Source organism: Peromyscus maniculatus, chromosome 13, assembly GCF_049852395.1.
Source record: "Peromyscus maniculatus bairdii isolate BWxNUB_F1_BW_parent chromosome 13, HU_Pman_BW_mat_3.1, whole genome shotgun sequence".
Classification (NCBI taxonomy): domain Eukaryota; kingdom Metazoa; phylum Chordata; class Mammalia; order Rodentia; family Cricetidae; genus Peromyscus; species Peromyscus maniculatus.
This window is the reverse complement of record NC_134864.1, coordinates 47,677,556-47,701,781: the sequence shown is the minus strand read 5'-3', so window position 1 is coordinate 47,701,781 and position 24,226 is coordinate 47,677,556. Positions and strand designations below refer to the sequence as shown.

Sequence of the window (24,226 nt, the reverse complement as noted above, 5' to 3'; positions counted from 1 at the left end):
AAAGGCTCTCACTATGGAGCCCTGGCTGACTTGGAACTCACTGTGTAGGCAAGGAGACCTTGAACTCAAAGAAATCCACTTGCCTCCCTTCCCCAAGTGCTGGGATTAAAGGCACACACCATGTTCTACTGAAAAGAGTGCCCTGAAGAGAAACTTTCTGCACTCTATTAATAACATACTCACAACAGTTAAAATGCGGAACTTAAGTCTATCACTGGATAAACAAGATGTGATAAATATACAATTATTCAGCTTTTGAAAAGGAAAGATGCAAATTTATACTACAATGTGCATAAAATGGGAGGACAGTGGGCGATAAAATAAGCCAGTCATAAAAAGGTAACTATTGTGTTTCCACATACATGAGATACTTGAAAACAGACATGGTTATTAAGGTTAGGGAGAAGGAAAACTAGACAGTCACTGTTTAATAGGTATAGAATTTTCAGTTTTAAAAGATGAGAAGAGTTAAGGAAATGGATGCCTAATACTATTAAAATACTTAATACTATGAAATTGTTTACATAAAATGAGTAAGATGGCAAATTGTGATATACATATATATGACCATAATAAAGTTTTTGAAAAAAATGTGTACTATTTTTATCAACCGGAACTTAGTTAATATATCTAAAGGCTTTACAAAAGTAGCATCAGTTTTAAGAAATTAATGTATGAATATCTTAAACTAGCTACTTTTATGAAACTTAAAAATTATTTTGTATGCAGAAATGGGGAGAGATTATACATGTAACAAATTTAACAAAAATAGAACACTGAGAATACCTTGGAGGCACGAATATGCCTGTGAATATCGGTTAGTTGCTGGATTTTGTATTCTAGCTCTGAAATCTGAGCTTGAAGCCAAGTCCATCGGCTGCCGACTTGCGCTCTGTCTACAAGCCACCTCCATTCAGTACTAGAGTTACTGTGGACAAAGCAAACACTGTTAGTCACAGCCCAAAGTCAGTCAGCTCTTCAGAGTGCTCACAACTTCCCTGATGGCTTTCATGAAATCCCATTTCTACAAATATCTACACTGCATCAGAGATGACCGGCTGACTTCTTATCAAAGAAGGTAACTTGATTCCTCACCATTCAACTACACAAGTACTTGACTTTAGGCAATATTATGTACCTAACAGTAGATAATCCTTCTGTAATTTAATATGTCATTAATGCTAAGGGCTTACATGGGGCTGAGCCAAAGTAAAAATGAAACAAAAATGATAATTCCAACATCCTGTAAAATAAGGGTACTGAGCCTGAACTGGCCTTCTATAACCAGGCAAGGCTTCCAGTGGTGGGACCGGGACAACAAACCCACCACAAAACTTCAATCTACAATTTGTTCTGCCTGCAAGATGTGCTGGAATAATGGTGGCTCAGAACTTGTAGGAGTGGCCAACCAATGACTGATCCAACTTGAGGGCCACACCACAAGAGCCCATGCCTGACACTACCTGGATATCAGGACCAGAGACCTAGGATAGAACCAAACAGGACTGGCAAAAAGAAAAAGAAAAAAGTCAATGAAAGGATTCCTAATGGTATTCTGCTATACTCATAGGATCAGTGCCTAGCTCAATGGTCATCAGAGGAGTTTCATCCAGCAACTGATTCAGGGAGCAGATACAGAGACCCACAGCCAATCATTGAGTATAGCTCTGGGGAACACTGTGGAAGAGAGGGAGGAAGGAAGAATTGTAAAAGCCAGAGGAATCAAAGACACAGGAGAGCATGGCTGGCAGAATCAACTAAGCAGGTCTCATAGGGTTGACAGAGGCTGATGTGACAATCATGAAGTTTATGTCCTCTGCATGTGTTATGGTTGTGTTCTGCTTGGTGTTCTTGTGGGACTCCCATCTGTGGATATGGGGGTGTCTCTAACTCTTTTGCCTGCTCTGGAATCCTTTTCCTCTTACTGGATTGCCTTGTTCAGCCTTGATCTGAGGGTTTGTGCCCAGTCTTATTGTAACTTGTTACGCTATGTTCGGTTGATATTCCTGGGAGGCCTGCTCAATTTTCTGAAGAGAACCAGTAGAGGAGTAGATCTAGGGCAGAGGGGATGTGAGGGGACAGGTTGGGAGAAGAGGAAGGAGGGGAGGCTATGGTTAAGATGAAATGTATAAAAGAAGAATTTTAAAAAACAATTTTGCCTGTAAAAGTGGATGCCAAGTATTGGACAATCCATTTGAACTATACCTAAATTCACTTAATAAACTGTAATGTACTTAACTATGTAATTTTTACTTGGTGCAATATAAGTATCACTATTGACTACCTAATACTTAAAGGCATTGACAATAATATACAAAAATATGAATTCTCTACTATATTTCTTTCTCTTTTGCTTTTCTTTCTTTTCTTTTTTTCTAATAGTATTCCACTACATAGCCTGGGCTGTCCTGGAACTAGCTTTGTGGCCCAGACTGGCCTCAAATGCACAGAAATCTAACTGCCTCTGCCTCCCAAATGCTGGACTGAAGGCATGTGCCACCATGACCAGACTTACATTGCAAATAATTATCTCAAAGACATGGGTCTTTGGATGTTTATTAAGATAGATATCTTGTGAAAAACCTAATGACTTTGCTCTATAGTACAGAGAACACAAAGAGTTTATAAGGAGCTCTACTTTCATACATGTTTTGAAATAAAGGTTGAAGCCTCTTAGTTTCTCTATCTTTTGGCAGGGCATTCTTTGAACCTGTAATTTTAGATTGCAAATGATTTCATGAAAATACTATAACCACATCAACTAGAAAAATAAATAACTGGAATCATACATGGTATGAGGGGAGGATGAAAAGTGGGGAAGAGGGAAGGAGAAGAGATGGAGGGGAAGAGAAAATGGGAAGGGGGAAAATGAATAGATATAGACTACCAATGGAAAAAAATCACCAAAAACATGAAGGTATAACTTGGAACTAACAACTATGTAATAGAAAAACATATGAACCTTTATTTTTTTTTAAAAAAAAATAAGTACCTAAGATGAATTTGTTATCAAAATCATAGACTACCCCACAATGAACCATAATGATAATTACAGGTGATAACATATCAATATAGGTTCATCAGTAATAGTAATTGGTATGGATGTTGATTCTAAGTATATTTGGGGGAACAGAGAGTACACAGGAACTCTGGTATTTACTCAGTTTTTCTGTGAACCCAAAACTGTTCCAAAAGCTAAAGATTAGAAAATACATAATGGAAACCAAAATGAAAGACAAAAACCAAAAAGGCCAGCTGTGGTAACACACGCCTTTAATTCCAACACTCAGGAGGCAGAGGCAGGTTGAACTCGGTGAGCTCAAGGGCAGTCTGGTCTATATAGTGAGTTTTAAGACAGCCAGAGCTACATAGTGAGACCCTGTCTTGAAAACAGTAATAATAAACTTTATAATAGAATATTCATATCAACTCAGCCAGAAAACGTATTAAAGAAACAATTTTCTGTCAGATAAACAAGGCTATTGTAACTTTGCTACACAGTATTTAATAAGTATAATAGGATTTTATATCAGTATTTCTAAAAGGCTATTTCTAAAAGATTTTAGTTGCCTGTACTATGAATGAAAATACCATATGCAGCAGGATTCCTCTTGACATTATTACATTGCAAATTTTGTACATTTTTTAAAAAATCACACTTTCATAAATATGAACAAAGTGAGAGTGCCTATTTAATAATAGCTTAATATAGAAAATATTTAGTAATAATAAATGCCAATAATGAAGTTTGGAGAGTAAGGCAAGAGCCATACCATACACAATTTGCACAGGTGAGATTATTTTCCCAAGCAATGTGACTACTAAAGAGTTATAGTGAGATATGACAAGAAACAAGCAAGATATAACTGACTGGGGTACAGACTGTCTCCAAATACCTCAGTGCTACCCTTATATAGTCCAGCCTTCTTTGTACTTAGGTTGGAGCCATGTGCCTACTACTGACCAAAAGGAAAACTGACTATCGTTTTATACACCTGAGGGCCTTCAAATCCACTGGTGTAGACAGTATAGCTCTAAAACCATTCTAGAGAGTAGGAGGAGAGCTCAATGCATAAACCACAGTAGATTTCCACTGTGTTCAAGCACTGAGATTATGATCCTAACTTGTTACTAAATATAACCTATTCTGACTGAAACAATCTGAAAACCGTTTGGACTGAGAAACAGAGACAATAAGTAAGATGCAAAGTTCATTGAAAACCAGTGGAATTAGGGGAGTTCTTTATGGAAGAGACCATAAAGAAAACAAAGGATTTTTTTTCAAATTCTTTTATTACATTTTGCTTCAGTTAGAAAATTTCTCTATTAAACACTCACTTTGACTTGGTTATGAAATTGATGACAAATGATCAAATACAAAAGAGGAAAAATTTTCATTTCTTCATATTAAATTTCTGGTAAAGTTACTGTACCTGAAGTTAGTATCCCACACATTTTTATGTTTACAAATTCTGTCAAATTACACTAAGTGACATTGCAGTACTAGATTAAATGTAAATGAACCAAATCACACTAAAGCCTAATGGTGTGTGGAATGCATGTTTTACAATGGATAATTTATCCTACACTTTACTATGGGTGATTAAAAGCCTGTTTGCTAGATGTGAAGAGACTAAACAAGTTTTTTCATCCAACGTACTTCCTTGCTGAAAAATGTCTTTCTTAAAAATATTAAGTTGTAAACATGTAACAAATAAGTACATGGTTGACTTTTTTTGAAGAATGACAACTTTTGCATTTAAAGTCAAAATATGGCTTATATAAACAACAAATATAATCAATGATATAACTATAGTGTAGACCAATCAGAACATAGATAACATATATTAGAGAACCTGTATAATTTGAGGCATATGTAATTAGTATAAGTTTGGGCTCCTAAACCTAAGAATAATGGCTCGCTGCATCTCAGAGAAGTGCAAAACTAACCACAGACCACCAGTTAGTGACCACTGGTGGTATTCCCATCTCTAATAAAAAAAGCAAGGCAAACACATCTAAGTGTGGACACCACTGGGCTCAGATAAACCAGTACGTCCCCCAAAAGATAGTCTATGTCTTAAATTTCCATCCTTGCTTACTTATAGTCAACACTTAACTTGATGATGGAAATAACACATTTAAATAATTTTGGCTGCAATATCCCTTGGGTGTTGTTATAACTTAAAATTTTATTTGGGGGGCTGGAGAGATGGCTCAGAGGTTAAGAGCACTGGCTGTTCTTCCAGAGGTCCTGAGTTCAATTCCCAGCAACCACATGGTGGCTCACAACCATCTGTAATGAGATCCCTGGCGCCCTCTTCTGGCCTGAAGGGATATATGCAAGCAGAAGCAGAACACTGTATACATAATAAATAAATAAATCTTAAAAAATAAATAAAGTTTAAAAAAATTTTATTTGGGGGTGTTTGCCTGCATATATGCATGTAGAACATGTGCATGCCCAGTTCCATAGCAAGCAAGAGAGAGCAAGGGGCCCCCAGAACTGGACTGAGGTGGGTGGGTGCTGAGAAACAAGTCCAGGCCCTCTGCAAAAGCAGCACGTGCACTTAACCACTTTTAGACTTGAACCTACAGTCTAGATTTTGGCTTTGAAATGAAGTTACTGAAGCAAGAGCTTTCCAGTATTACATCTTAGACTGCCGAGACCTAAAGAAAGACATGTATGATTTAATCTTTCCTTTAACACAAGGTTTTGTTAGCTCACTAATATTGCAAACTGATGATGACTAAATATCAAGAGAGAATATCTACTTGTAAGAAATGACTATGTATGGAAAAGAAAGATTTGTCCTAGAAAAAGGAACTGGGTCAAACTTCTCAACTGGTATTTGCTCACCTAGAAAAATCTTATTCTCTGGAATTATTTTCCTTTAGACCAGAGGTTAGAAACTTTTTCTGTGAAGAATCAGACAGTTAATACTTTGGGCTTTGTTGCCCACAGGATCTCTCTAACTAGTCAGCTCTACCTTTGTAATATGAGAGTAGCTATAGGCCATACACATCATGGATGGCTGTGTTCCAATATAACTACTTTCAAAACAGGAACTAAATCAGATTTGGTTCATGGGTTTGTTTGCCAACAGCTGCTGAAGATTTTTTCTCATATGCATCTTCTGCTTCCCAAAGGATTTTGCGGTGGTCCTTTCCTTTAATAACTAATGCCTGTGCAAATACCATATCCACATCCGACTGGGCTTTCTTACTGGTGTAATTCTTTCATTAAACTTACCTTATTAGAAAACTTCATTCCCAGTCTATACACAGATAGGCAAATGAGAGATGCCCTAAGGTATGTATGCTTATGGAACAGTGGTCTGAATATGTTTTGTTTGTCTTGAGGAAGGGAGTATGTAGTTGATATGTTGTCATTATAAGTGGGGTTGAATTTTGTCACATTACTTTTGGCATTAATTTTTATTTAAATGTTCAGTGTTTAATCATTTTCCTTCCTCTCATAATGTGTGTGATCATGATACTGTGCCACATTCTGTTTGATATCTACTCTTGGATGTTTTGTTGGCTAGAGTGAAAGCAGATATATTTTTGCTGCTTTCTTACATTTTTGTGTAGTGTCAGAATGAAGCTAGTGCTGGCCTCATAGGAAGTGGGAAATATTTTTTTTCTCCTTTATCCTTTCAAGGAGTTTTTATAGAATTGTGATTATTTGCAAATCTGTTTCAAAATTTTTAATCAGTGAAAACATCTAGGCCTGAAATTCCATGTGGAAAGATTGTTAATTATCAAGTAAGTGTTTCTAAATGATAAAATGTCTATCATGTTTTCTCTTTAGTAATATTTGATAATTTTATTGCAAATCATCAAACTATTTGGTGCTAACATTTTCATTGATTAGCACATAATCGCTCATAATAGTCCATAGTTATTGTAATAATACCTGTAATATCTTTAGTAATGGTTTTCTTGCTTTGGGTCATTTTTCCTAATCAGCCTAGAATTGTTTATCAACTCAGTTTGAACAAAGATCTGTGGTTCATTATTCCTTGATTTCTAGGGTTCTTCCCCCCCCCACCTCCCCACCACTGCCTTTTGCTTTGTATTGCATTTGCTATAAGTTTTAGAGGTTTTTTTTAAATTTATTTGTTATGTATACAAAAGAGGGTGCCAGATCTCATTACAGATGGTTGTGAGCCACCACCATGTGGTTGCTTGGAATTGAACTCAGGACCTCTGGAAGAGTAAGTAGTGAGTGCTCTTAACCTCTGAGCCATCTCTCCAGCCCAGCTTTAGAGTTTTTTAAGCAGGCACAGACCACAGATTTTATACCATTCTTTTCTACACATACATTTATAGCCAAACATTCCTATTGGCATCACTTCAGTAATATATGAAATTAAAATAATAACATAAATACACAAGGTATGCAATTTCTAATATCACCCACTTAAAAACATTTCATATTATTGATTTGTATCATCTAAAAGCATTTCATATTATTGATTTTTATCATCTATATTTGGAAATGTGTGGTTTACATATTCCAGATCCATATATTTACCATTTCCAATAAGTCTTTCTTTCTTTTCTATAGCTATGAGTTTAAAACAAGTATGATTTTTCCTTATCCTGAATATCTTATGAAAATATATTTAATGCCCATTTTCTGTCCTTCACTCATGGCTGACCACCTGTCTCACCAGTAGCTCTCTCACCAACACAGTGCAGAAATGTTTCCACTGCCCGCAACTCTTTCACAGATGAGACCAGTTTCCCAGGCATTGGCTCCTCAACTCACTCAGGCTTCTGTTAAAGATTTTAAAAATTTGTGCAGAAACGCAACTCTTCATGTTCAACCAACCAACAACATCTTTTAGCCAATGCTGTAGTCATTACAACGGTGATAAAGTGAAGATCAAGAATTACTGAACAGGAGTTGGGGAGGTCCCAAAATAACAAAAGATGGCATCACTATTGCAAAGGCAATAGATTTGAAGGGTAAATGTGAAAATATTAAATTTGATCAAGACCTTGCCAGTAACACAAATGAAGAGACTGTGGATGGCACCACCATTGCTACTGTTTTGGCATACTCTATTGCTAAGGAAGGCTTTGACAAGATCAGCAAAGGTGCCAATCCAGTGAAAATCAGGAGAAGTGCCATGCTGGCTGCTGATGCTATTAATTGGCGATCTTAAAAAGCAATATAAACCTGTGACAATCAGGGAAGAAATTTCTTAAGTTGCTACAATTTCTGCAAATGGAATGGAAACATTTTTTACTCGATGACAAAAGTTTTGGGAAAAAAAGGAATCATTAAAGTGAAGGATAGAAAACCTTCAATGATGAATTATATTGAAGACATGACATTTGATCAAGGATATATTTCCCAATGTGTTTTTAATATATCCAGAGGTTGAAAATGTGCTTTTCCAAGATGCCGATGTTCTGTGGAGTGAAAAGGAAACTTCTAGTGTCCAGTCTATTGTACCTACTCTTGATATTTCCATGCTCACCAGAAGTCTTTGGTTCTAATCACTGAAGACACTGATGGAAAAACTCTAAGTATACTTCTTTTGAATGGGATAAAAATTGCTTTTCAGGTTGTAGCAGTCAAAGCTCCAGGGTGTAGACAATAGCACCAGCTTAATGATGTGCCTATTCTCCTCTCTGGCGACTAGCTTTTATGGTACCTGAAAGAACATGGAAGCTTCTAAAGGAGGGAAGCAACCAACAATCCTACCCAGCTATGACACCCATAAATCACAATGACTAGCGTGGCACAATAACCCTACGGATGTAGCAATGGCACACATACCTAGGCAGTAACCAGTAGCTATATAATTGTCTTAAGACCCACTAAACAAAAGGGAAATAATATCTAGTGCTCAAAATCTAGCCAACTACTCAGGCCTAGGGAAATTATGGATCTTAGAGAAGAAGTTACAATCACCACTTTACTACACCATCATAATCCCTAACTCCATTCTAAATATTTGTCCTCACCCCTTGTCAAGGAAACTTCTCTTTAAAAAAGATGGCCATCTGTACAGAAAACCACAACCTATCAAACTGCCTAGTAGAGTCCACTCCCAATGAATATATCTACAAAACAACTCCTGCCCCTAAGGCTCAGGGAACATTGAAGAAGAAGGATGGGAAAGATTGTAAGAGACAAAAATCAGGGAGTTTGTTTTGAGGTTGTGTCTATTAAATTTCAGAAGCCAAACCCATGAAGTTTCACCAGCAGACTACCTAAACATAAGCTGAACAATGACAACAACAGACTTGCCAAAGTGGACAGGGGAAAGACCACGAGGCCTCAACCCTACACAAAGAACTACAGACAACTAAGGAATGTTGAAAGCAGGGTAAGTAATATTCCCCAGGAAGAACACACTAATTGGTTATCCAATACCAACTGGTCAGCCAAAAACATACAAGTAATACTATACAGACTAAGCAGGTTATATTTAGGAACATATAAGTACATGCACATACATATACATACATGCATGTAACAACAATTACTGGAAAAAGGAGACTAATTTTGAAGGAAAGCAGGGACAGTTATAGAGTAGGGTTTCAGAGGAGGAAAGGAAAGAGGGAAATGATTTAGTTATCTCCAAAAATAAAATAATTTAAAAAGAAAAAGATGTGGCTATTGTTACTGGTGGCTCAGTGTTTGGAGAAGAGGGGCTGAAACTAGATCTTGAACTGGTGACAACGTTCAAGTTGAAAAGCTAAATAAACGACTGGCTGAACTGCCAGAGTGGCTATTCTATGGCTCGGAGGACAAGTGATGTTGAAATGCACGACAGGAGTTACAGATGCTCCCAATCTTGTAAGAGCAGCTGTAGAAGGTGGCACTGTTGGGTTTGGGGAGAGTTCTGCTTGGACTCATGACAGTGTACTGGTAAAGATGAGGACAGTGGCCGGGCGGTGGTGGCGCACGCCTTTAATCCCAGCACTCGGGAGGCAGAGGCAGGCGGATCTCTGCGAGTTCGAGGCCAGCCTGGGCTACCAAGTGAGTTCCAGGAAAGGCGCAAAGCTACGCAGAGAAACCCTGTCTCGAAAAAAACCAAAAAAAAAAAAAAAAAAAAAAAAAAAAAGATGAGGACAGTGGTAGAAAGTGAAATAGCACTTAATTCCTGTAATGACTATTGCTAAGAATACAGGTATTGAAGAAACTCTGATACTTGAGAAAATCCTGTGAAGTTCCTTTAGAAGCCAGTTAGGATGTTATGCTTGAAGATGTTGTGAACATGATAGAAAAGGGAATCGTTGATTCCAGAAAGAGTGTGAGAACAGCTATATTAGATGCTGCCGGGCAGCTCCTCTGTTACCTGCAGTAGATGCTGTAAAGACAGAAAAGTCCCAGAATGGACACAGTGGCCATGCCTACAAGATAATTCTCTTTCTTTCTCTTCTCTTCTCTTCTCTTCTCTTCTCTCTCCTCTCCTCTCCTCTCTCCACTCTCCACTCTCCTCTCTCCTCTCTCCTCTCCCCTCCCCTCCCCTCTCCTCCTCTCCTCTCTCTCGAACATTCCTAATCCTGGGATGTGCATAAAAAAGAAAAAAAAATATTTAAAGTACATTTATACTGAGTTTTGTCAATTTTTAACTTATTTGGAAATGTCATTTTTCCCTGTTTAAAAAAAAATCACTTCACTGAACAGATAGCATTACTTGGATGTTTCTTTTCAGCATTTCCACTTTATCATTCCATTGGTTTCTGAAATCATATACTCTAATGAAGGGTAGCAGTATTTTATTTAGTGAACAAATCTAAATAGCCATTTTCTTCCTAAGATAAAAATAGGTTTCTATTTTGGATAACTGCTGTGGGATGTTCTGTATGTGCTGTGGGAGCCTGTTCTTGGGTTCCTCATGGCTTTACCCAGCAGGTCCGCATAGAGGATGATTAGGACCATGGGCCTGAGTACAGGTGTCTGAGATGATCTGCACTTGGCTGTGCTGGGGAATGGTCTGTATGTCAAGTTGCTCTGATTGGTCAATCAATAAAACACTGACTGGCTGTGGTTAGGCAGGAAGTATAGGCAGGACTAACAGAGAGGAGAAATAAAAGAACAGGAAGGCAGAAGGAGACACTGCCAGCCACCTCCATGACAAGCAGCATGTGAAAATGCCAGTAAGCCACGAGCCACATGGCAAGGTATAGATTTATGGAAATGGATTAATTTAAGCTATAAGAACAGTTAGCAAGAAGCCTGCTATGGCCATACAGTTTGAAAGCAATATAAGTCTCTGTGTTGACTTGGTTGGGTCTGAGTGGCTGTGGGACTGGTGGGTGACCAAGATTTGTCCTGACTGTGGGCAAGGCAGGAAAACTCTAGCTACAGATACCCAAAGTTCAGTGGTAATTTTATTTTCAATTTATCTTGTTTTATGTCTTCCTTAAGTATGTTCACAACAGATATTCTTCTCTCATCATCTCTGTCATTTAAAGGTGTGTGTCTACTGTTAATTATTCTTCTTTGTGTATATATGCATATACATCTATCTTTAATTGGCCATACAAACACACAAACATATAAAAAGAAGATTGTTCATAACTGTTGCCTTGCTTGCAGACCTTGATCTCGATATCCTCCCAATACTAATTCCCTGCCAGGTTCCACCCCCCTGAATGCTTAAGGGAAGTTCCTTGTCTGTGTATCCTGAATAACGGCCATTAACAGCTCAGATGCAAGATTGTAAAACATCAGTAGCGAACTTCTGCCCTCCAGGGTCCTCCCATTGTGCTGTAAGCCTGTATTTAACCTCCTACCCCCTTCAAGAAATGACATTCGACATTTAAAATTAAATATAAATATATATATATACATATATATATATGTATATATATATATAATTGAATGAAAAAAAGATTGTTCAGTGTTAGCCTTCTCTAAAAATTATTTTGGTGGGTTATTAAATTATTGGCTTATTTAACTGCACCAACTTCATCTTGCTTTTAAGCTTTGTTCAAGCAAGTATATAGTAAATGACAAAAAAAAAAAGAAACAACTCATTAAATTGATGATGAATTGGATGGTCTCAAGAAACAGCAAATTAACAAAGCTCAGTTACCAGCAAAGAAGAAGTTTGACTTTGGTATTTCTGTATCTAATTTATTAGATGGAAAAAGAATTGAAACATTGAGAACTCTATTAGCAAAAGCTACCATGAGACTAACAGAAACTAATTCTGGGGATTCAGGGTTAAGAATGTAGTGTAACATCCAATAATGGTATAAAAGTCATATAATCACAAAAGAAATGAGAACACATTTCCAGGAAAGTGAGATGCTACAAAAACAAAAGACTATTACTTCACAAAACAAAATTAGGGTTCCTCTAAGACATTAATTACTTCACTACTACAGCAAGTCTTGGTATTATAAAGACCAGGAGCTATTGTGAATACATATCCACATTTTTCTTCTTAACCAATGAGAGTTTTATGTGTATGATGTTAGATGCACCTGTTGAAGCCAGAGGTGTAGACCTCAGGTATCTTCTTAGAGTGCTCTCCTGATTTGGGGGGATAGGGCTTCTCACTGGCTGACCTGGAGTTCGCCAATTAACTACACTCAATGGCCAGCTCTCCTAGGATCTCCCTGCCTCCATCTCCCAGCACTGGTATTATAGCTAGGCTACACCCAGATTTTTACATGTGAACTGGGGATCAAAACTCAGAGCCTCATTCTTACATAGCAAGCACTTTACCCACTGACCCTTTTCTCGGCTCTCCTATTAGTTTTATTGTGATTTTCCTGCCCTTGCTGCATCCTGTAAGAAACAGAAGGTCAAGAGGGATATAAAATATGTCCACTAAATTGTAGCTCATCACAAGATGATGAGCCACATCTGAACATAATAGAGGAATACTCTACTCCACTCTATGGTTCTAGCTTGTCATCTTTGAGGAATTGGTATGTTTTATATAGAAGAAAGGGGTATATGACTTTATGGAAAACCAAAGATAAGCAAATAGACAGCACATATGCAGTCCCTCTCCCAGTATCTAGTCATTTTTCTTTCTGTCTGTCTTACTGTGTGTGTGTGTGTGTGTGTGTGTGTGTGTGTGTGTGTGTGTGTGTGTGTGTGTGTGTGTGTGTGTTTTGAGAGAGAGTCATACCATGCACTTCAGGCTAATCTCAGACTCACTTTATAGCTCCAAATTGCTCTCAGGTTCATGATCCTTCATACTCAACATCCAGAATGCTGGGATTGTAAATACTCACTAACATATTCAACTTTTTGGTAACAGAACTCTGAGCCCTGAGCAGAACAGCTGGAGACTCTATTTTCCAATCTGAAATGCTTTGAAATCTAAGTTTCAAAGTCTGACTATAAGAGGTAAGCCAAGATAATTTGTACATTTGCTAGACCTTGCCTTTAAATCTAATTGAGTGGCTCCTTAAAACTAGTTGGGTGTGGAAACAAGATGAAGTGCTAATGAATCAGTGCAGGATCTTAGGGAGATTTCAAGCTAACAGATCCTCAGCAAAATCTGGGCATGCCTAATTACTGTTAAGTGAGAAAAAAAATCCTATGTATATGGAGGTTCCCCTCCTATGACAGCTTAGCATGTATCTTAATAAATATCTCCTTCAACAATACTTTATGCCATAAGAACGTTAACAAGTTCTTAATGTGTTCACTGTCTGCCAGACATGCTGGCTCATGCCCCTAATCCTGGGACTTAGGGGTATGTAGGCAGGAAGATAGTGGACCCAAGCCCAGCATGGGCTACACAGCAAGATTCTGCCCCCATAAGCACACACACACAAAAAAAAAAAAGACAGAAGGAAAGAAATGTGGACTTTAGGAATTCTGATGAGAAACAAAATTAAGGGGAGTGGGTATTAAAGAGTTTTCAAATATAAATGAAAGAATGGCACAATGTGAAGCACTATTTAAATTAACCGAGAACCTAGTTTAGCCAGCAAAACTAACCATGTAAACTGCCTAAACTAAGCTTCTAGTATGACTTTAAAAGAACTCACACATCACCAAGAAAATTTGGTTCGACCCTCCTTCTCCCTCTCTCAAACCCTCTCAACACAAAGGAAGAGAGAAAGAAGTTGGGGTGTATATTTATATACACTATTGCTACCACCCTTTTTCTCTTGAATAGAATATGGTTTGGTTTGATTTTTGTTTTGTTTTTCAAGACAGGGTTTCACTGGATATCCTGTAACTCACTGCATAGACCAGGCTGGCCTCAAACTCCGCCTGCCTCTGCCTCTGCCTCCTGAGTGCTGGGATTAAAGGTGTGCACCACCATCATCCAGCTAATAGAAAGAATTTTGAGACTTAACGGTCTGTTAAGTATTCTTAACTGTCCTTATACAATTCTTATGTATATTGACAACTACGGACATAAGAAACAAAAGCATAATTAATTTGTAAAGCAGACTGAAGCATACTTGCAAAGGACAAATCAATAATTCAATAAGCATTCTGTATGTGTACATGTATGTGCACATACTTCTTTTGTTCAAGAAAGTAGACAATTATGTAGACTGAACACTACCTAAAGATCCAGCTGAAGGGAAAGTGGAGTTAAAATCCAACAAAAAAGTTCTGAACTTCCAATTTAAAACAGCTCAGAGGAAACCTATCTTTTGCTAAGGCACTACCTAGGAAGACCTACTGGTAGTTCTTCCAAACACTACTACAGCTCTAAAAAGAGGATAAAAGAGTACTATAACTACCTCAGCAGCAGCAAAATCAAAACAAACAGAAGCCAAAATAGAAGTACCTTTGTTACTTAGAAAAGGTGACTGCAACTTAAGCAAAAGTAAGTCGAGGCATTTCTGAAATACTTTATACATTCCCAAATAGCCTTGTATTCTGCAAAGTAGCTAAACTTACATTGAAAACACTTAAGTGCCAGGGAACTTTAAAAACTGATCCTTAACAATAATTGTTATAAAAATAGTTTTCACTGTTGTTTGTACCTAAAATTAACCAGACCATCCTTTAAAGGTTTGTAGCATGCTTTTCCTTTGAGGCAAGTCCTTGAAGACATTCTGTTCCAATGGAGACTAGCTTAATTAATGTTTAAAGTATCACCTAGAGATAGACTTCATTATTCAATTTGTTTTGTAACAAGGAAAATAGAGTGTATTCAACTGAATCTGCAACCTGAGATCTTTTGATGTAGCAGGAATATAGGGCAAATTTGAAGCCAATAAACTGAGCTATAGGAGGGTATTTCTACAGAATTTTCAACATTTTGTTTAGATATTTATATGCCACTAAGGCTTTCTCTTTAGTTATGACTAAGTCTGACCATGAATATTTAAAAACATTAACATGATTGAAGTGGTTTGGAAATAATCCAAATTAAACTTCACATACTCACACCATTCTACTATATAACAAATATACATAAAATTCACACATCATTTTTAAAAGCAATAAATGTTAATATTGTAAACAATCTTTAAAAATTTTTACATGCGCAAATTCAACTACTGTAGTTCCTCAATGCAACACCAATTTAAAGACACCATAAATAACAGAAATATGATTTGGAGAAATCTATTAATTGTACTCATGACTTATGTATATTTATATACATCCCAGTTTTAGAAACAGTGATATGGAGCCAGGCATGGTGGCACATTCCTTAATCCCAGCACTCAGGAAACAGAGACAGGCGTCCAATCTCTGAGTTCAGGGCCAGCCTGGTCTGCATAGCTAGTACCAGGCCAGCCAGGGCTACATAGTGAGACCTTGTCTCAAAAGAAGACAAAATGGATTGATGTTATCGAAAGTACACATCTGGAATCCAAGAACTATTACACTGAAAGTACATATAAATGTTCATTAGCTGTTTTCTAAGAATAAAAATTTAGTTTTAAAAATTTAATGGCAGTATTTTCATTAAAAAATCATTTATCGCCGGGCGTTGGTGGCGCACGCCTTTAATCCCAGCACTCGGGAGGCAGAGGCAGGCGGATCTCTGTGAGTTCGAGGCCAGCCTGGGCTACCAAGTGAGCTCCAGGAAAGGCGCAAAGCTACACAGAGAAACCCTGTCTTGAAAAACCAAAAAAAAAAAAATCATTTATCAAAATAGTTTCTGCAGGGCTTGGATTTTTCTATGACAACATAAAACCATTTTTTAATGAGATTTATTATGGGAAAACTGACAAAAATTATACATGATTCTTTGTATAGAGTGTGATGTTTTCTTACAAGTCAATATGAGATGATTAAATGAGGCTCATTAGAAATCACCCCTTGCCACACCCACACTTTAGTTGTGACAACACTTGACATCCACTCTCAGTGACTTTCAAACATACAATGTCATGTTACATCCAATAGTCGGCATACTGACAAAAGAGCTCCAGGACTTACTTCTCCTAAATGGAAAGACTGTCTCTTTCGCCCTCCTCCTCCTCCCCCTCCTCCTCTTCCTCTTCCTCCCTCCTCTCTCCCACTTCATCCTATGACAGCTCTGGTAAGCACTGTTCTTCTGTGCTTCTAGGTTATGACTTCTTTAGAGTCTCCTTCTAAGTGAGATTATGCTTTCATTTTCCATTATTGACTTCTATGTTCAACTACTTAACAAGTGATGCATTTCACTTTTTTAAAAGGCTGAATAATATTCCATTACATAGTTGATAGTGGGTGAATATGAAAATGGTAATGCAGAAATGAACTCAATTTACTGATTTCATTCCCTTTGGATAAATGCCCAGAGTAGGATTGCTGGAATATAGGTGTTAGTTGTATTTTGAGCTTCCTGAAGAAATTTCTTTTTTTCCATAATGACTGTACTAATTTACATTATCAACAAAGTTTTCCTTTACTCTGTACTCCCTCTGGCACTTGTAACCCTTCTCCTAACCACAATAACATACACATGTAAGACAGTATCTCATTGTTGTTTTAGTTGGTATTTTTCTGATAAGTAGTACTGCTGAGTGCATTTACTTTGTTTTGAAGTACCTGTTGACCATCTGTATGTCTTCTTTAGAGAAAAGTCTACTCGGGTCCTTTAAAAAACAATTTTAATTGTTTTCTTATTACTGTTTGTCTGGCTTGAGAATGTAGTTTGACCATTAACTTGTTAGATGTATGATTAGCAAATATTCTCTTCCATTCTATATTTTGTTTATATTGTTTCTTTTGTTGTACATCAGGTTTCAATTAAATGCACTCCTATTTGTCTGTTTTTGCATTTGTTGCCTGTGTTTTAAGGCCAGACCCAGAAAATCTTTGCCAAGACTGTGCATCAAACTTCTTCTCTCTACTTTCTCCTAGGAGTTTAACATCTTCATTCATTTTAAATTAATGTAAGAATATGGAATGGCATAAGGATTCAATTCCATTATTCTGCATGTAGATGTCTGTCCAATTTTCCCAACATTTAAGAGATTATCACTTCCTATTTATATGCTCCTGGCATCTTTCTCCAGGATGAACTGGACACAAATGACTAGTTTCCAGAGAAAGAACTAAAGAATAGGATTACAGGCATCTGCCACAATGCCTATAATTAGAGTATCTTTCCATTTATTTGTGTCTACTTTGATGTTTTTATCAATATTTTATAGCTTTTAGTATACACATCTTTCACTTCTTTTATTGAAGTCAATCCTAAATTATCTTTGTTTTCATGCTACTGTAAAAGGAACTTTTATTCTTCATTGCATTTTCAGTTTAGAATTAGTGTATATAAACAGTATTATACATTGATTTTATATACAGCAAGTTAACTGATTTCATATTTCTAACAATTTTCAGGGTACCTGTTTTTCCCACGAGATCGTATCATTTCTGAACACCCTATTTAGCATCTTCCTTTTGCATTTGTATGTCCTTTTCCCTATTTGGCTAGGAATTCCAGTCTTGACTAGGAAGCAGCAGGGTTCTAGAGATTCAATGTCCACGCCCCCTTAGACTTCCTATACTGAAGCTTAACAGCAGTGTTGTGATTCTAAGAGGTAGTCACTGGGAAATAACTGGTTCTGCTTTCATCACAGGACAGGTGTCCTTGCAAGAGGCCAGTGGACTTGTCCACTCCCAGTACCATGTGAAAACCTAGCTAGAAGACAAGTGTCATGTATGAAGACATTTCCAAGAATTCAATCTGTAAGTTTTTTGACCTGAAGACTCCCAACCCTCCAGAAATACAAGTAGTAATATCTCTGTAGTTCATACATTTCCTGGCCAAAAATGTTTCCTTATAACAGCCTGAACAATAAGTATCCATGTCTTGTTCCTTATCTTAAAGGAAAGCTTGCAAGTTTACTATTACTAAGATATTACCTGGGAGCTTTTCACATGTAAATTGTGTAAGATGCATTTCTTTGATACCTAAGTTGGTAATTTTAACCAAGAAAGAATGTTGAATTGTTTCATTTTTTTCCCATTTATTGAGATGATCATGTAAAGTTCTGTTGTTTGGCTAACATAATATATTCATCAATTTGCATATTGAATCATCTTTGCATCTAAGGAATAAATTCCACTAAATAATGGCTCATGATTATTTTAATTGATGAATTAAATCCTTTAACTGAATTATTTTTGTAAAGAGTTTTGCATTTATATTCATTACAGATACTGGCCATTGTTTCTGTGCTGATCTTTATTATTTCTTACCTTACAATAACAGGGCTAATTTATTCTTTTCTGACTTCCTTATGTCTTAACATTACTTCACATACTTTTTTGTAATGTAGGCATTTCTACAAGCCTCCTTATTAATAACAGCTTTTGCTATATTCTGGTATGTTGTTTTCCACTTTACTTTCTCTAATATTTTACAATTTCTCTGTAAATTCATTCATTGATCTATTGGCTTTTTAGGAAAAATGTTTAATTTCCATTTATTTGCCAATTTTCCCAAACTTTTACTCATTTCTAGTTTCATTCCATTTTAAATATAAAAGGTTCATGATGCAAGTTTTTTTGTTTAGTTTATTACTTTTGTTTATAAAAGTGCGACTTCAGGCACCACATGCCATAAAGAACAAGCGGAAACCAGAGACAACTTGTGGAAGGCAGGAGTCAGTTCTCTCCTTCCACTGTGGATTCCAGAACTGAACTCAGGTTGTGAGGCTTGCCAGACAAGCACTTTTGCCCAGGAAGCCATCTCAGTGGCCTTACAGATACAGTTTAAGTCTTAAACTTGTTAAGGTTTATTTTGTGTACTATCTATAATGTGCCCTAGAGAATGTTCCTTGTGTGCCTCAAAAGAATGGACATTCTGCTGCTGTTGGATAGAATGGTCTGTTAGGTCCATTTGATCCAAAGTGTAGCTCAAGTCCAGGGCTGGTTTTCAGATAGTCTATATGGATGATTTACCTACTGCTGAATGTGACTTATTAAAATCTATTGTTACTTAGCTAGTATGTTTTGTCAAATATATTCAAATTTGCTTCATACAGACAGGTATGAAAAGTGTACACCAGCAAGCCGAGCACTTGAGAGATAAATTCAGGATATTGAATTCAGTGTCAGCCTGGGGTATACACTAAATTCCACACCAGCTTCGGCAACATAGGGAAATCTGATCTCAATTTTTTTCCTTTTACATTAGTTACCCCAAAGTTGGGTAGGTGTGTATTTATAATTTTCTATCTTTTGATAAACTACTTACCAGTATATAATGACCCATTTTGTTTTACAGGTTTTGTCTGGTTTTTCCCTGCTATGGGTATTGCTAACCCCTGCTCTCTTCTAGTTTATATATTCATGGAGTATCTTTTTTTAAACTCCTTGGACTTTGTATCTTTTTAAAGCTGAAATCTCTTATTGAGGTGTTTCTAGTTGGGCCTTTGTTTTTCCTCAATCCATTCAGCAATTCTTGTCTTAAGAATTTAATCTTTTACATTCAAGAATTAACTGTTAATTAGATACAGATTTCTTGGTGCCATTTTTATTATTGCTATTTTTAAAATACAATCTCTTTGTTCTTCATGATCTAGCGATTTTCTGTTGTGCTTTGATTCCCTAATCTTTTCTGTAGTATGAGGTTTTGCATGTGGTAACCATGAGACACAAAAGTGATTCAGCTGTGAGTCTATTTTAAGCTGGAAACAAATGTACTGGTTGTTACTATTCTATAATGAAGTAGCTGACACTTGGTACCCTGTGAAGAAAGGTTTATTTTAGCTGATGTTTTTGATGAAAGTCCAAGACTGGCAACCCAGTTATTGCAACCCCTTCTGCTTCTGGTGAAGAATTCCTGGCTGTATTATATCATGCCAAATGGCATTACTATGGTAGTGATGAAGTCAGATATCATAAGGTGAGATTAGAAGCCAGTGAAACCAGTGAGGGGTTACTCTTCTTATTTTACAGCAACCCTTGTAAGAATTACCTTAGGACATGACCACATGACCTCCTAGTAAGAGTCCCCTCTCAACGCTCACACATTCTCTCACCATTGCCATACTAGGAACACATGTATACTTAGGGAAACATACTCACACTACAGCTAACCACAGACATAACCTCAATTGCATACAAAAGCTCCATACTTTTACTCCTCTCCCATTTCATGACTTGCCATCACAATGATACTTTTATATTCTGTAGCCACTATACACTAATATTGCTAGTCCTTGACGTTGTTCTACCTTCACAGTAAAGACTTAGGTTCTTTCTATATCACTATTATAGTACATAGCATAAATCAGAGAATGCTGACTTGACTATTACTTTGACTACCAACTGTTTGGCTGTTACCAGTTAACTTTTCTTTCAGCTTAAAGAATCCCTTTTATGATGATATACATATACATATACATATACATATACATATACATATACATATACATATACATATACATATACATATACGTGTGTGTGTGTGTGTGTGTGTGTGTGTATCAGGTTTACTAGTGGTACACTCCTCCTCAGCTTGTTATTCTGTCTTCATGTTTGAAGGATAGCTTTGCTGGGTGAAGTGTTCTTACCTGGAAGTTTATTTGCCTCTGAGCACCTTGTCATTTCATGGTTTTCTGGCCTTGAAAACCTTTTGAAAATCTGATGACAGCTTCCCGAGTCCCTTTCTATACACAGATCTCTTGCCACATTTAAGAGCCTGCCAGTGATTTATTCTTCATGTAGTATGTGTTATGTGTGGGTGTTCACATGCCACAGGACAAGTGTGGTACTCAGAGCACTATTGCTGGAGCCAGGACTCTTTCTATCACGTGGGCTCCAGGAACCAATCAAGGCTTTCTCACCTGCAAAGCCATCTCACCAACCTGCCAGTGGTGTCTGTGGAAACTCCTGATCCTCCTGGACCTTGATATACAGTTTCTAAGACACGATTACTTTTCAGTCATTGACTCCCCTGAAAAGGTTTCCTACCTCTTCATGACTTCCTCTAGGCTTTCTTCTTAGTTTCTTCTCTTGGGATTCTTTGGGATTTTCCCAAACAACTCTGCATTTCATAGATTGCTTCTATTTGACCAATCTCCCCCGTGCCCTCTGTTGCATTTTTCATTTCTTTCATTGTATTTCTCAGTTTCAAACTTGTTTGGTTCTTTATTTCAGTCTCTCTGCTATTTAAGAATTATTCTCCTGATTTTATTGTCCATATTCTCTCATAGTTTGCTGAGCCTCTCTAAAACAATTTTGAAGTGTTTTCCAGCAAGTTTTCTTCTCTGAGGTCAGTTACTGAAAAAGTGTTGCCCCTGTTCGGTGGTATCTTGTTTCCTGTTTTATTTTTTTCCATGCTTCTTGCTTTGCATGACATACACATCTTGGATGGCCTGTTCTTTTCCTTTATGAGCTGGTACCAGTGCGTGCCATGATGGCTGGCAACAAGGTGAGGTGCAGCAGCTGTGGTTCAGCAGAGGCGGAGCTGAGACCTTTAGGTTACTACCTGAGGCCAGAGTAGCAAAGACTACAGACAGGTTCTCATCCTCTTAGCTTGGGTGTCCAGTGAGGGAGCAAGGGCTACTGTGCTCTTTAGTAGGAAGTCTGGTAGGTTCTTTCTGGCCTTTTTTCCACCTGAAAAGTCATGGTCAAACTCCCTCCTGGAACTGAATCTGGCTGGCAGATGTGCCTTCAGTAATGGTGTCAAGTGGTATCTGAAGCATGACATCTAGAAAGTAGCCATAGGTCTGAGGCCTGAGCATGGCCATAGGTTGAAGGGATTGTTCATTTTTAAGTGAAATACGGATAGTAACAACTACATCCCATGGCTGACAGAACTAAATGAGGTATCACATAGAATTAGCCAGCAAAATGGCAGCATGAAAAATAATTTGTGCTTAAGAACTACCCTAGCTCTCACATCCAAGCAAATTTCAGTTATAATGACATCAGAACACCAAAAGACAGGAATGCTTCCTTTGTCACATTTTACTCATTATAAAAAATAATACACTAGTTCTAATTCTATACTGATTATCCATTTTGGAGAATTTAAAAAAATGACAGACTATTTCTGCCTAAAATGTCACAATTATATCCAGGAATTTGTATCAATTCAGAAACATTAACAGATCCCAAGAAATTTGAAATTGTGCTCCATGTGACTGTTTACATTAAAGTCAAATTAAATTGAAAACTTAGTCCTTCCTAGTAGATCATCATTCACTGCAGATGAAATAATATGTTTTCTATTTACTTTGTTATAATACCAGGTTGAATAGATTATGAATTGAAATATGATCATATTCTCTCTTGTCAAAAATAAAAACCAACCAACCAAATAAACAAGCCCATAGCAGATCAAAGGCATGCTTGTAATCTAGCAGTTAGGAAGCACAGGCAAGAATATGAAGAGTTCAAGGCTATCCTTGACTACATAATGAGTTCAAGAAGGCTTGGGCAATGTAAGACCAATCTCAACTCTACCTTCTATAAAACAGCATTAACACTTCACATGTACTTACAACTACACACAGAAAAACCAATGAGGGTATCCCATGTAATCTCTTAAAAGTTCAGACTTTAATTACATTCAAGGATAGAAAAAATGCTTATTTATGCTTAATTGGTATTACTATTCCTATGTGTTTTCCCCAGAAAGTAGAGTAACTTACTTTTAAATATGTTTAGTACTCCATATCCATAGATACTGTAACATCTGCAGATTCAACCAATCACAAATTATAACAATTGAGAACTTAATAGCTGTAGGAAGCCCTATTACAAACCAAAGGTACAGAAAATTCCTATCATCTCTGAAACTACTTCCATACAGAACATGTAGAGTTTTTTTCCTTGTTTTTATCCCCTACAAACTTAGTATAGCAACTATTTACATGGCAATTACATTGTTTTAAGTATTATAATTAATCTAGAGATGGTCTAAAGTATACAGGAAAATATCACAGTTGCACATAAAACACCATTTTATATAATAGACTAAAGATGGCCTATGGATTATAGTATTTGCAGAAGATCCTGAGGCTGACACTTAGCATATCTGACTCGCACATATAGCCTAAGAAATAAAACATCTTAAGACATCATTATCTCAGATTTCAAGTCCTATTACAGAGCTATTGTAATAAAAATAGCATGGGCCTGGCAGAAAACAGACATGAAGTGGTTAATGCATACCTTTAATTCTAGCACTCAGAAGGCAGAGGCAGGCAGATCTCTGTGAATTGGAGTCTACCCTGGTCTAGATAGTGAGCTTCTGGCCAGCCACATCTACATAGTGAAATTCTGTCTCAGAAAATACACACACACACACACACACACACACACACACACACACACACGTTGATCAACAGAATAGAACTGATGAGCCAGACATAACTCCACATACATACAAACACCTGATTTTTGACAAAGAAACCAAAAATATAGACTGAAAAAAAGACAGCATCTTCAACAAATGGTGCTGATCAAACTGGATAGCTGCATTTAGAATGAAAATAGATACATATCTATCACCCAGCACAAAACTAACTCTAAATGGATCAAGGAACTGAATGAAAGACCCGACATACCCTGACCCTTACAGAAGAGAAATCCGACAGAAGAGGAAGTGGAGAATAAGTTTGAACTTATTGTCACAGGAAAGGATTATCTGAACAGGACGCTGATAGCAAAGGCATTAAGAACAACAATAAAGGGAACTCATGAAGCTAAAAAGCTTCTGTAAAGCAAAGGACACCATCATTCAAGCAAAGTGGCAGCCTGCAGAATGGGGGAAAATCTTTAATTATACATCTGTTAAAAGATTAATTTCAATAATATATAAACAACAAAAAAACTAAACATCAGGAAAATAACCCAATT

General features: G+C 37.0%; 1 protein-coding gene and 1 pseudogene across 7 annotated transcripts in view; one reads left to right on the top strand and one right to left on the bottom strand.

Annotated features, from left to right (window-relative positions):
- Window positions 1-24,226, bottom strand: part of Kansl1l (KAT8 regulatory NSL complex subunit 1 like) — a 90,915-nt gene that overhangs the window by 49,381 nt on the left and 17,308 nt on the right. For all 6 annotated transcript variants that reach the window (XM_076550196.1, XM_076550194.1, XM_076550195.1 and 3 more), the window contains exon 3: window positions 787-928. In XM_076550196.1, the coding sequence (XP_076406311.1) occupies window positions 787-928 (142 nt within the window). The remainder of the gene's footprint in view (window positions 1-786; window positions 929-24,226) is intronic.
- LOC107401003 (60 kDa heat shock protein, mitochondrial pseudogene) lies at window positions 925-20,150 on the top strand (annotated as a pseudogene). Its single transcript, XR_013044116.1, has 3 exons — window positions 925-9,350; window positions 13,254-13,342; window positions 17,989-20,150. The product of XR_013044116.1 is annotated as a 60 kDa heat shock protein, mitochondrial pseudogene (transcript).